Here is a 13,075-nt window from a genome sequence, read left to right as displayed (position 1 = left end):
TCTGTTGTGGTGGTAGGTAATTCACTTGCCAACCTACAATCACCAGTGTAAAGGTGATATTTTCGACAAGTAGAATAATATACTTTTGTGCTATAAATTATTACATAGTCAAGTGAAGTATAATGGTCAAATAAATTGTTTACGTTCCATTATCACCGTATTTACTGTGTTGGGAAAAAAATATTTGTGACCTTCGCAAGATATTCACTGATATTTAGGGAAATGAAGAAGAGAATTTAAAGAATATCACTATCAGAAAAGAGGATGTTCTTAAGAAGATAAATAAATTAAAGAAGACAAAATCCCCAGGGCCGGATGAAATTTTCCCTCGACTTTTGAAAGAGTGTAAGGAACAGATTAGCGGACCCCTCGTAAATGTATTTACAAAATCATTAGACACCAGAGTTGTGCCAGACTTGTGGAAACAGGCAAATGTAGTACCCATATTCAAAAAGGGTGACAGAACATCAGCGTCAAATTACCGGCCGATTAGTGTGACGTCAATAATGGGGAAATTTCTTGAATCAATTGTAGCAAATAACATCCGATCGCATTTAGAGAAAAACAAATTAATCTACGATTCTCAACAAGGCTTTACAAAGGGAAAATCTTGTCTGAAAATCAGCTGACGTTTTTTTTAGTTAAGTCTTCGAAGTAGTAGATAATGATGAAAATTACGATGTTATTTACTTTGACTTTAGCAAAGCGTTTGACAGAATACCGCATCAGAGGCTTCTGAGAAAAGTTAAGGCTCATGGTATCAAGGGGAAAGAATGTATCTGCACCTGCGCCAGTGTTGGTCAAGTCTGGTCTTGAAGGAGCTCACTCTTGGTGCTGTCACACTCTCTGGCAGAGTGTGCCAAGAGTTTACAAACTCAGAAAAAGTTTGCCTTGACAATTTTCCGAACTTGTGGCTTCTTCAACCATAAGCTGTGACCACCCGCCCCGCTAGGCTAGTGGGGCACGTCCCCCAGCTCCAGGTATGAACCCTCGACTGAGTAATGCCCTCTGAGTTGTTTATAAACTTCAATTAAGTCGCCCCTTGACTACCTGTAGTATAAGCTAGGCAATTCCTGTAGGGGGAGCGATATAAAATTTGCCCCACTTAAGAGTTTGATAAAAAACAAACAAATATGAAGCACTATGAGTGTATTGTATGTGGAGATTAAAGATTCACGTGGTATACTGTGCGTGTAAACTGAGAATATGAACAAGTACTGTGTGTACTTGTACTGTACTATACATGTACCATCATGTGGCGCGTTTTTTTTAATTCTGTATAAATATCAAATGCGTTATCTGGTGGGTAGATAATTTGAGGTAATAAAATTCTTCCCTCGACTGAAAGGGCAGGCCCCCCTCCCCATCCACTTACAATGTAAAAAAAAAAAGTCCGGTGTGTACACTTGCTTCCCGGTTTAATAAGTAATAATAATAATAATAACGAATTATTGAGAGAAATTTTCAGCCAATTGCTCAAAATACACAATGAACAAAAATAATGTAAATTACATAAGGATATATTGGTGGGAGGGTCACAATGACATAAACTTTCAATAGAGAGATAGGAGGAAACATGTGGATAACACACAGGTTAACTAGAGTCTGATACTTCAATTGTGGTTGGAGAGGGGCTGATGTTACTAATGATGCAGCTGTGGTGTTGTACAGCTGGACGATTTCTCCATCAAACTCAGTTTAAGTCTTGCCATGATAGACTTTATCAGGACTTGGATCACTACAGCTGTTCAGTGAAGCATGGACTCATTATAGTGCCAGGTGCTACCCGTCACTCAGAGTCGGTAACTAATGTGAGTTTTGTTCGCTCCATCATTCAATACTGTTACCATCTCCGGGATCGGTTTTAGCATTCAGGTATTTGCACCCCACGGTTTGGTGCAGACAAAAGACAACTAGTAATAATTATATCAGAGGAGCCCTTGTATCGTTAAGAAGTGGGGCGTGTATGACTGTGAAGGAGGGGGGGCGGCTGTGGAGTAGATGAAAACTTTTAGAAGAGGAAATAAGCATCGTTTAAGTAAGCAAAATGAACGAGAGCTTGTTAAGTGCGGATGTAGATGCTTGTAGAGGCAGGAAGATGGGAACGCCTCTGAAGTGTAGGTCACAGGCGTCAGTCAAGTACGAGACAAAAAGTAGCAGTTCCTGTATGATAACTGGATGGTGAGAGAAGAGACCAAGTGTTATTGTGTCATGCTCTCTACCTCACTACACTACCTACATGTATGGTGTATGTATACTTCCTCACTACACTACCTACATGTATGGTGTATGTATACTTCCTCACTACACTACCTACATGTATGGTGTATGTATACTTCCTCACTACTGGTGAAAAGTAACCGGGTTTTAGTCTGAGTTGTGTATGTGAGCAGAGGGAGAGACAGAGGTAGCAGACCTATCAAGGGGAGGGAAGAAAACAGTCAGAGAAAGAGGGTGAAAATATGTGGGTATAGGAGCCAGAGGAGAGAGAGGGTAGCTGGGGGAGGGACGGGTGGTATGATGAGGGAGGGAGGTGGAGGCATTAATGTATGAGTTGCCTTCAAGCGTTCTACTCACCCACTTGTTTTATCTGTTTGGGGGAGAGGGAGGGGGAGGGGGCGAACACATCCGGTATTAATCTTTCTCTTTTTTTTCACTCTCTGCGTGTGTGTGTGTGTCTTGAAACGGGAACCATTTTAGGTGCAAGAGAGGATGCTGCGTTAGTAAAGGTGTCTGGGTCGATGAGTGGAGGGAGAGGCTGGATCACTTTGGGTAATAATCAACAAGAGGGAAGTTTATGATAAGCGTAACAGTGGGTCCCATAGGCATCACTCACTGCCTGTTAGGATCACAAGGAGGCAGCATGGCCGGTACTGCATTCGACCTCTTTCACTTACACAAATGTAAGTTAAGTACCCATTTACAGCTGGGTGAACTGAGAGTGCCCTAAGATCAAGTAAGCGTTTTTTAGGACTGAAGGCAAGTGCTGTATCCACTTGCCCACTTCCTTCTACCAAGTGTAAAGTATAGTGGCGAGGGCGAACTATTTGAGGTGAGCATTGTTGAGCATTAGATGCTGGATACCGTCAGGTCGAGGGTCGTTTACACAACCGACGATCAAGCTGCCATCTTCACGACTACTTAGGGTTGGTTACCTTGTCCCTCCACTCCAAACGTATTTTAACTGTCACTCTAATATAAATCGTCGAGGATTCCATGTCTACGTAGAGACCCGGAACCTGGAGCATTCCTTCCTCCAGGCGTCTATACCAACACTTCATACTTAATTAAATACAGTAGTACAGTATCTTATTCTCCTTATTGTATAAATTTCGAGGGATTATTTTTCATTGTTTTAATGATAGTTTAGTCAGCCTTAGTACTTCACTTGTTTTCCTCTCTGTACAACTTGGCTTATCCCTTTGAATCCCGGAGGGTTAACTCATCGTCTTCAAAGGGTTAAAGTATCGTCTTCAGAGGGTTAAGTCATCGTCCTCAAAGGGTTAAAAGTTATACACGTGTGGTTGATCTCATCTGGTAAGAACGGTACAATAGAAGTTATGAACAGGAGAAATCTGTATTGTTTTGCCTTGTTAGTATTCCATGTGTACGTGTGACTAATGTGGGGGAAGCCGTACACACCCACCGCTGCCAACACTTCTGACACCTTTCCATGTTACCAACAAGTTCTGAATAGCCTCGTTATCAACATTTCCTTATTATTCCTCCTTGTCTTAGATGCTTTTTTTTATTACTTATTCTTTTCTTAATTAATAATTTGATTTTTAACCTTTCTGTTATCACCTGTAACATTACTGCCACCACTGACAACAGGTGTTACCACCATTTACTTTACTCAGCATCATTCCTGCCACCACTGACAACACAACCATTCTAGTTCTCCACAACTGTTCTCTCTCTCTCTCTCTCTCTCTCTCTCTCTCTCTCTTTTGCCCACCAATGTCATTTTCTGTAAGCTTCCACTTAGATCCACTTCTCCCTCCTCCTCCACTTTCTACATATCCTGGTAGGTCTTCCCCGCACCGCTAGCCAAACCACGAACCACTGTACTTTCCCTAACCAGACAATTAACAAGAAAGGAATAAGCAGGTAGACAAGCATGGTGACTGCGGGGTAAACGGGGAAAGAGACCATTCACAGCACCGCCACCTGGGGGGGCAGGAAGAGAGGGGGCGGTATAGAACAGAGAGAGCGGCGGTAAAGTGTCGCTCTGCAGCTGGGAAGGTCTAGGGAGCACTGGAGAGTTATAGATGATGAGGGAGAGTTAAAATTACTGGAGATGGATCTATATATGATGACATAATGTGGTGAGCGTCATGATGGCCTCAGCGTCATGGCCTCAGCGTCATGATGGCCTCAGCGTCATGGTCTCAGCGTCATGGTGGCCTCAGCGTCATGATGGCCTCAGCGGCCTCAGCGTCATGATGACCTCAGCGTCATGATGGCCTCAGCGTCATGATGGCCTCAGCGTCATGGCCTCAGCGTCATGATGGCCTCAGTGTCATGATGGCCTCAGCGTCATGATGGCCTCAGCGTCATGATTGTGTTCTGACCTTAAAGATGAATTATAAGAAACATCATAATTAAAATCAAGAGGTAGACAGTTATTACGATGAAGTGTGATAAATGAAGAGAGAAAATCTTAATTAACCTGAATACATGAGCCTTCTGGTGTACACTAACACTATATAAGTCGAGACAGATGAGTGTACTATAGTGTCTCGGTCCAGAAAAAGAGGAGCAAAAATATATATACAGTGGTGTTAGAACTGTGTCGGGAGGTGACGGCCTAATATGGTGAAATGACTGTACTGTCTCTCCTCCGTCAACAACAACACTACACTACATCCTTGGCCTACAGTCTCCTATGTTCCTCCAGCTTCACAGGACCAGGAGACCACAGGAAACCATAGGAGACCAGTCTTATTATAGAAATGGAGACGTGGGAGAAATTTTGAGTGTGAGCGGTGACGGGGCGTGAGGGGTGTTGGTAGTGTAACAGAAGGTGAGGGATTGCCGAGGCACGTTCGTCGTAAGAATGTGGTGGTGTGGTAGGCGGCCCCCTGGGGAAGGGAGCCTCAGGGAAAAGGGACGCATGACGTTTGTTCCCCATTCCACCCCACCCCACCCCACCCATGACCTACATCTTAGACTTAGAGGATGTGTGTGGGGGGGGGGGAGTAAGAGGATAACGGAACAGTATCACAACAGTATACAACATGGTCGCTAGGTGGCGAGTTTGGCCGTATTTTAGTTGTATGTTTATTTACCTTTCTGTGCTTGTTCTTGCCCGTGTAGATGTGTACAAGTTTGTAATTGCGTCTGTATATATGTATGCACTGTATACAGTATATTTACTTGCGCGTGTGTTTTTAAGCGTCAATCACCACACATAAATAATCAACTCTCACAAGAGCCATAACTACATTACATAAAAACAGGTGACACAGGTGGTGAGTGAGACGCCTTTATCACACGACACAATGTTATAACTCAGTGTCTTGGGATGCAATACTATAATATCGTTGTTGTTGGTGAGAGCTGAGCCTCCTGGCGTGCCGGGGTCTGCAGTAACTCTTAATGATACTCGGTTAAGATGATCGTTTGACTCAGAGGTGTGGCGGGTAATAACAGGGTTAGGGAAAATAATTATTACATATTGGGTTTAACACCTTCACCTGTTGGCTCACACTTCCGCCAGTCTGAGATTATCGACAGCCTAACAGTTCCGCTGGTCAGAATTTTCTTATTGGTTTGAAAGATTCGACAGTGAAAGTTCCAAAAGTCCGAAAAGATCTAGTCTTAAAGTTAAAAGTCTGGATATTTTGGAGATCTACGGTTCCGGGAGTCCGATAGCTGCAGCAACTTGAATAATTTAGTAGATTAAAGGTTCCACCAGAAACTTTCGGCAATCTGAAAGTTCTGATAGTTTGAGGGATTTGAAAGTGAATGTTTTAATAGTCAGAAAGTTCCAGTAGCCATAAATTAATAAGTTAAGAAGTCTTGTACCATCATAAGACAGCCAAATTCAAGCTTAAGTACTGTAGGTTGGGTACATTAATGCAGCCAGTGCTGGACCAGATTGTGGTGTGACTGGGAGAGGCTCACACAATAATCTGCATTACGGATTTATATGAAAATACACCACAAGACTTACCTGGATAAAATCATTTCACGTTTTGTAAAATATTTAGACAAATAAACATACAGGTATTAAGGTTTGGTTAATGTGTAAAACTAAATATATTTATCATTTTATTTACAACAGTGTATGGAAAACATTGCTTCTATACACTCAACAAAAATATTAAACCAGTAGTCAAGTTTGGTTAAGGTTCAGTTAACCCGCCACATCAAGTTAATACATCAACACACATAATGCTTCAGTCTACTGCTCCGGGTTCACGAGTCTCTCTCTAGGGGTTCGTGGTTCAGGAGGGCGACTGTATAACACTGTTGAGTAGTGTTAATAATGTCAGTAGTGTCAGCCTTATCAGTAATATTAGAAGTGTCAGCAACATCAGTAGTGTCAGCAATGTCGTTAATGTCAGCAATGTGGTTAGTGTCAGAAATGTCTAGCGTCAACACTGTCAGCAATGTCTATAGTGTCAGCAATGTTAGCAGCGTCAGCAATGTCGATAGTTCAGCAATGTCTATAGTGTAAGCAATGTTAGCAGCGTCAGCAATGTGTGCAGCGTCAGCCATGTCGATATTGTCAGCAATGTCTATAGTGTCAGCAATTTAGCACAATCATAGTCATTAATAACACGGGTAATTATTTTCCACCATGTTTAACTCATACACCCAGAGGAGACAATGAACACCTCTCATTTCTGCCAGGTAGGATTTACATGCAGGTAGCCATGTATGAGTCAGTATTCAGCCATGTATGAGTCAGTATTCAGCCATGCATGAGTCAGTATTCAGCCATGCATGAGTCAGTATTCAGCCATGCATGAGTCAGTATTCAGCCATGTATGAGTCAGTATTCAGCCATGTGTGAGTCAGTATTCAGCCATGTGTGAGTCAGTATTCAGCCATGTATGAGTCAGTATTCAGCCATCTATGAGTCAGACAGGAGCCAGCCAGCGTGGAGAAGATCATTCCTCCCGGTATTTCTTGGCCACGTCATCCAAAGCTCTGTAGGCAGTGTAGGTACTTTGGTCTGTGTAGTAGCCGGACGAGTAGTCTCTGTAATAATAATAATAATAATAATAATAACAGTGCTTCTCACCCTCAAATTATTACTGTGTATTTATTCCAGCATCCAGGTTATCTGTTATCATTTGCAAGTATGTGACAGTGACAGTTTGAACATGTGTGTGTGTGTGTCAGTGATAGTTTGAACATGTGTGTGTTCGTAACATTTATATGACCTTTATGGACAAATTATGGAATCCTTGTGAAACATTTATTGCAACTCATTGAAGTGCTTATTAAAACGCCACTTAAGGGTTGGTCATTGTGGGGTCGTGTTGCAGGCTCGCTGAAGCAGGTATACAGGATAGGAGAAGCACTTATAACATAAAATGCACTTGTAAAGAATATATGAAGCACTTGCCTGGTGAAGCACTGTTTAAGGGGAGGGGGTCAGGTCAAGTTAGGTAGATAAGTTTGGTGATATATGGTTAGGTTGACTCTCCACACTGAGATTAAGTTTAGTACTGATACAAGCACCCGTGGATGACTTACTGTGTGGGCAGGAGGCGGCTGGCCCAGTTGTTCCACCAGTAAGATAGGTTCTGGCCTGTGATGATGGCGGCCAACACCTTGAAGAGCAGAACACCCAACACAGTGTACACTAAGGAGGCCAACAGACCCTGCAGGTTGATAGTCACCTGTTCTGTCCCGTCTAGACCCGTCAGAAACAGTCGACCTGCCTCCTCTGTGCCTCCTGCGGCGTCCTGCACCTCCCGGCCTGTTCTTTTGTTGTTGTTACCTTGTTGTTGTTGCTTTTGTTGCTTTTGTTGCTGTTCCGTCACCTGGTTTTCTTTGTTTTGCTTCTCTCTGTTTTCTATGGATTCATTGTTCCTCTGTTGTTTACTGTTCACACCCTCTTGTTTCCTTGTACTCTCCTGGTCCAACTTGTTCCTTGTTCCGCCCTCCTGTTTGTTCCTTGTTCCCTCCTCATCCTGTTTATTCGATGTCCTTTCCGTTTCCTGTTGTTCTTGGCCTGTCTTTCTGAACCAATCCTTGCCTTCCTCTGTCAGCTGTTCGATGAGGTCCTTGATGGGTTGGTGGAGCTCTTGGGAGTCCTTCAGCACCTCCTGCAGTAGCGTGTCCTGGGAGGCCTGAGTCGTTACCACACACACCACCATCACCACCACCGCCGCCACCACTACTACACCTGAGAACACCACAAGTACAGTGAGAGTTAATTAATGTCTATACAGGTGGTGTTATATTACGCTAGGTTAGGTTAGGACATTATTTGTGGAGTGTTGTTATTATGATGTCAGTGTGTGGACTTGTATCTGTGTGTTCAAGACGTGTGAAATAACAAGAGTGTACAGTTATGGAACAAAAATCCCTGAACACTAGCGATATCAGGCATCTGTTTCTGTCATATATATGATTGATTTATATATAAAGATGCTGCTTGACATCATGAACCTAAAACATATCCGTTTATATAAAATGTATATTTAGTGAGACTGTGCGGTGACGTGACTGATATAAGGGAAGGAACAATTGTTGTGTAGGAGTTAAGTTTCGCATGAGGGAAGGAACAGTTGTGTAGGAGTTAAGTTTCACATGAGAGGAGGAACAGTTGTGGAGGAGTTAAGTTGTACGTGAGAGAAGGAACAGCCATCACCACCACCTTCTCTAACCTCTTCCCTCCATAGCTCTGTGTTATGAAGAGTCTTTAAGTTGTTTGATGTTCCTGCAGGTAAAGTTGTCCCGTGCTGTCCGGTTCTCGTGCTACCATATACAAGTATATTTTAGTCACGTTGTTTGGCGTCCTGGAGTGTGTGCAGCCGTGTGGTTCTGCTTAACACAGAGTCAGATATCTTGTGGTAACGTTGCTTGGTGTTACGGTAAGCCGGTACTGTAGCGTGGTGATGCGGCCTCTTGAGATCCTCCTCGACTGGTGCCACCAAACTGCTGCCTCGCCTCTCAACACCCACTCTTATAAACACTGTGCCGACGCCCTCCTTAATTACACCTGGCTAATATACTCGTTACTATTGCTCTATTACATCATAACTACTGAATTCACAAAACCCAAGTCATTAATAAAGTATCGTTATTTAATTCCTGAGATTAATTATTGATCAGATATGCCAAAATACATCGATAAAATGAATTAGATATGGTTGTATAATTATATAGGAAACTTGTTTTAAGTAAGACTAATTTTCGGTAATGTGGAACGGAAACTTTGTGCTACACCGTTATGGTAATAGTGTCTGTGACCTGTCCAGCCAGGTGAGGGGGTCACACCTCCCAGTGAACATGTGCTGCCGTCATGCTGGTACCAGGACATCACACTAGTACCAGGGCATCACATTAGTACCAGGACAACACTCTAGTACCAGGACATCACACTAGTAACAGGACATCTCACTAGCACCAGGACATCACACTAGTACCAGGGCATCACATTAGTACCAGGACATCACACTAGTACCAGGACATCACACTAGTACCAGGACATCACACTAGTACCAGGGCATCACATTAGTACCAGGACATCACACTAGTACCAGGACATCACACTAGTACCAGGACAACACTAGTACCAGGACATCACCACTTCAGGCAGTACAACATTCTTTAGAAACTTTTTCTTGACTAAAACTTGACCATCACTCAGACGTGAACTAATTGTCCTCATTATTTTAACACCATTACTGTACTGAGCTAAAACTGTAGGTGTTCCTGTGTGTAAGGGAATGTAACCACACACACACACACACACACACACACACACACACACACACACGAGGTTTCATGGTTGAGGGAACAAATAAGATGAAGTTATATAATTGTTATCATCATCAACAAGTAGGAAGACTGGGCCAGGAAGGACTAATAAGAGAGAGAAGCAGGGGGGAAGGATGGAGAGAGGGAGAGAAGCAGGGAGGGAAGGATGGAGAGAGGGAGAGAGAAGCAGGGAGGGAAGGATGAGAGAGAGAGAGAAGCAGGAGAGAGAGAGAGAAGCAGGGGAGGGAAGGATGAGAGAGAGAGAGAGAGAGAGAGAGAGAGAGAGAGAGAGAGAGAGAGAGAGAGAGAGAGAGAGAGAGAGAGAGAGAGATAAATCTTGTAAACCTGAAACAAACAAATATTATTATTGGTGTTTATTTATCACTAATATTATTACTTTAATTTCTTACAAGTTTATTTCATCTCTTGCTGTACCAACAACCACACTGCTTATACAACTATACTTCATAATAAAGTTAATTAGCTAGGTTAGGTTAAATTTGGTTAGCTCAGGCTTAGGTTAGCTTAGCTTAGCTTAGGTTAGCTTAGCTTAGGTTAAGTTATGTTAGGTTAGCGTAGGTTATGTTAGGTTAGCCACGGGACCAGACAGTTATGTGGGTCTGAGACAGGAGGTGTGGGCGTGACTAATAACCTGTAGTAGACTGTAGGTGTTGACAGTCTGGTGATGAGAGGAAAGACAATAGTGGTGATAGTGACTCGGGTCTGTTCCTCTAAGACAGGCCAGTACAACTCTTATCTCAGGGTGCCTACTGGTCTGTAAGAGCCAGTACAACTCTTATCTCAGGGTGCCTACTGGTCTGTAAGAGCCAGTACAACTCTTATCTCAGGGTGCCTACTTCCTGTAAGTAGCCAGTACAACTCTTATCTCAGGGTGCCTACTGGTCTGGAAGAGCCAGTACAACTCTTATCTCAGGGTGCCTACTGGTCTGTAAGAGCCAGTACAACTCTTATCTCAGGGTGCCTACTGGTCTGTAAGAGCCAGTACAACTCTTATCTCAGGGTGCTTACTGGTCTGTAAGAGCCAGAGAATTTTACAAATAAACCTGGAATTTTATGTTAATTCAGTTCAACTTCAAAATATTGTTATTTTTAACAGCAGCTTTACTATAAATTAATGCTGTTTTGTATTATAGGTAAATAATTAAAATTTTTGGAACAAATTCCAGTAAATAGTCCACTCCAATATCTGAATTGTTCTGTTATATTTCATGTTACTGATCAAATAACCAAATATTACAGGTTATGCCAACCAATTCTGCAGTGAGTATAGTTAGAGATGAATTGTTCATATAATTAAGTGACTTTATTTAAGTGGATTATTCCACATATTTATCAGGAGTCATATAGGCTGATGAGGAGCGTGATTGATATTTCGGTTTTTGCCGGATTTCCGGCTTTTTTGAAACGTGACTCAGGCAAATCCTTGGAGAAAAATATGGGGGGGGGGGGGTCAAGGTATTTTTTGAAAATTTTGTAGAGATGTGTACTGTTTTATGTCCCTAGTGTATTATGTGATAATTTGTTATGTATTTACCAAAATGTGAGGAATTTATGTAAATAAATTGAAAAAAGAAAAGAAATTAAAGACAATATTGGGAGTCTGACAGCTTTTTATTTAGTACTTCACGGGTACATACTTTAATTAATACTTCAATTCGTAGCTGTATAATTTTATTGTCGGATTGACTTAGGTGGGTCGCGAAAGGGTCTTCAGTTTATTGATTAATATCATATATATCATCTTTAAGTTTGCCAGTAGTATATAAATATTATTTAAAACCTCCAATTTTGTTATTGTGTCGTAATAAATACCGAATTAATGTACCTGGAATTATTAGAATTTACACCTGGAGAAGTCAGGAAATTTTGTTTTGTGCGGCCAGTAGACAGCCTGTATCTCTGCTCTTAAGTAAAGACAAATAAAACATTGAAAGTATTACTAATATAAACTACTTTATAATCACCTACATTACCACAGGCACAAATAACCGAGGGGATAATTAGACCAGACAAAAGGATGTGAAATAATAAATAACTTTCTATTCATTTATTTACACGTTACACAATAAGTTAATATAAAACAAAACAAGAGATGATGTGTCATATTGTCATCTGTGTAGTGGCTGAAGGCAGGACTCCTTACTCGTTCTCACCACCATGCTAAGGTTAGCCTCGTCCTACAGTACGGGTCGGTGGCTCCTCCGTCTCACTGGTACTTGCTGGCCGCCTCCTCAATGTTCCTGTGGAAGTTGTAGGTCTCCTCCTGGGTGTATCCGGACGCTGGGTCGGTGTACCTGCCACCCGAGGAGGTGTACTGGGTGTTGGAGGCTCTGTATGGGACCAGGGCAGTGTTTAATATAAGCTCTTGTATTGTATCTAACTGTATATAGGTCGACATATTCCCAGTTACCTGTTGTTACTTAACATCTTTTAATAATTATTATGACTGTAACACTAAATAGGAATAATTGCCTATTACCGATAACTTCTGTGTATTTATTGTTTTCTTTAACTTCTGACTGACAATAAACGATCATGTATATCATACAAATACATATAAAGTAATAGTTTCTTCCAATAACCTAACGTAACGAAACGTATTGTAATCTGACTTGACCTGACTGCTGTAGCATTATTTGTTATGATAGTAAACGACGCTTATTTGGCAGCCATCCCTATTTAGTGTAGCACACACACACACTCTACATCTTTGACCTATCAGGCGCTGCTCCTGTTGCGCAGCGGCCCCCCTCGGCTATGTTCGGCCATTCTTCAAGTCCCTCTCCCCTACTCATCCTCACCACTGGGATATCAACATAATCAAAAGTGACAATTTCGTTTCGGAAAGAAGTGGGATCAGTGATGAACAGTGTTAAGCTAGTGAATTCGGCACTAGACAGTACCAGCGAGAGCCGCAACCCACCAGTGAGATAAGCACCCCTGGGAACCAACCACTATCTTCTGATGAGGAGGTGTTAATCACCGCCTTGGGAACAACAGTGGGCCGGCTTTACACCTGACTACGAAACAACACAACACCACCTAGCAGAGAGTGAGGTACTGTGACACCACCCGGTGTCTCCATGACCACGTGAGGTCCTTCATA

At 42.3% G+C, this 13,075-nt stretch overlaps 1 protein-coding gene across 1 annotated transcript; it reads right to left on the bottom strand.

Annotated features, from left to right (window-relative positions):
• Positions 1–6,263: 6,263 nt before the first annotated feature.
• Positions 6,264–9,112, bottom strand: LOC121856577 (UPF0746 protein DDB_G0281095-like). The gene is made up of 3 exons (XM_042352194.1): positions 8,853–9,112; positions 7,714–8,368; positions 6,264–7,212 (listed from the first exon to the last, which is right to left on the bottom strand). Exons 1-3 carry the CDS (start codon positions 8,863–8,865, stop codon positions 7,122–7,124), a joined length of 759 nt encoding a protein of 252 aa, XP_042208128.1. The 5' UTR covers positions 8,866–9,112; the 3' UTR covers positions 6,264–7,121.
• Between the last annotated feature and the right edge of the window lie 3,963 nt (positions 9,113–13,075).

The sequence above is a fragment of the Homarus americanus genome, unplaced genomic scaffold, assembly GCF_018991925.1.
Source record: "Homarus americanus isolate GMGI-L3 unplaced genomic scaffold, GMGI_Hamer_2.0 scaffold760, whole genome shotgun sequence".
Lineage (NCBI taxonomy): Eukaryota > Metazoa > Arthropoda > Malacostraca > Decapoda > Nephropidae > Homarus > Homarus americanus.
Note: the sequence above shows the minus strand (reverse complement) of the source record. Positions and strands in the feature narration are given on the sequence as shown.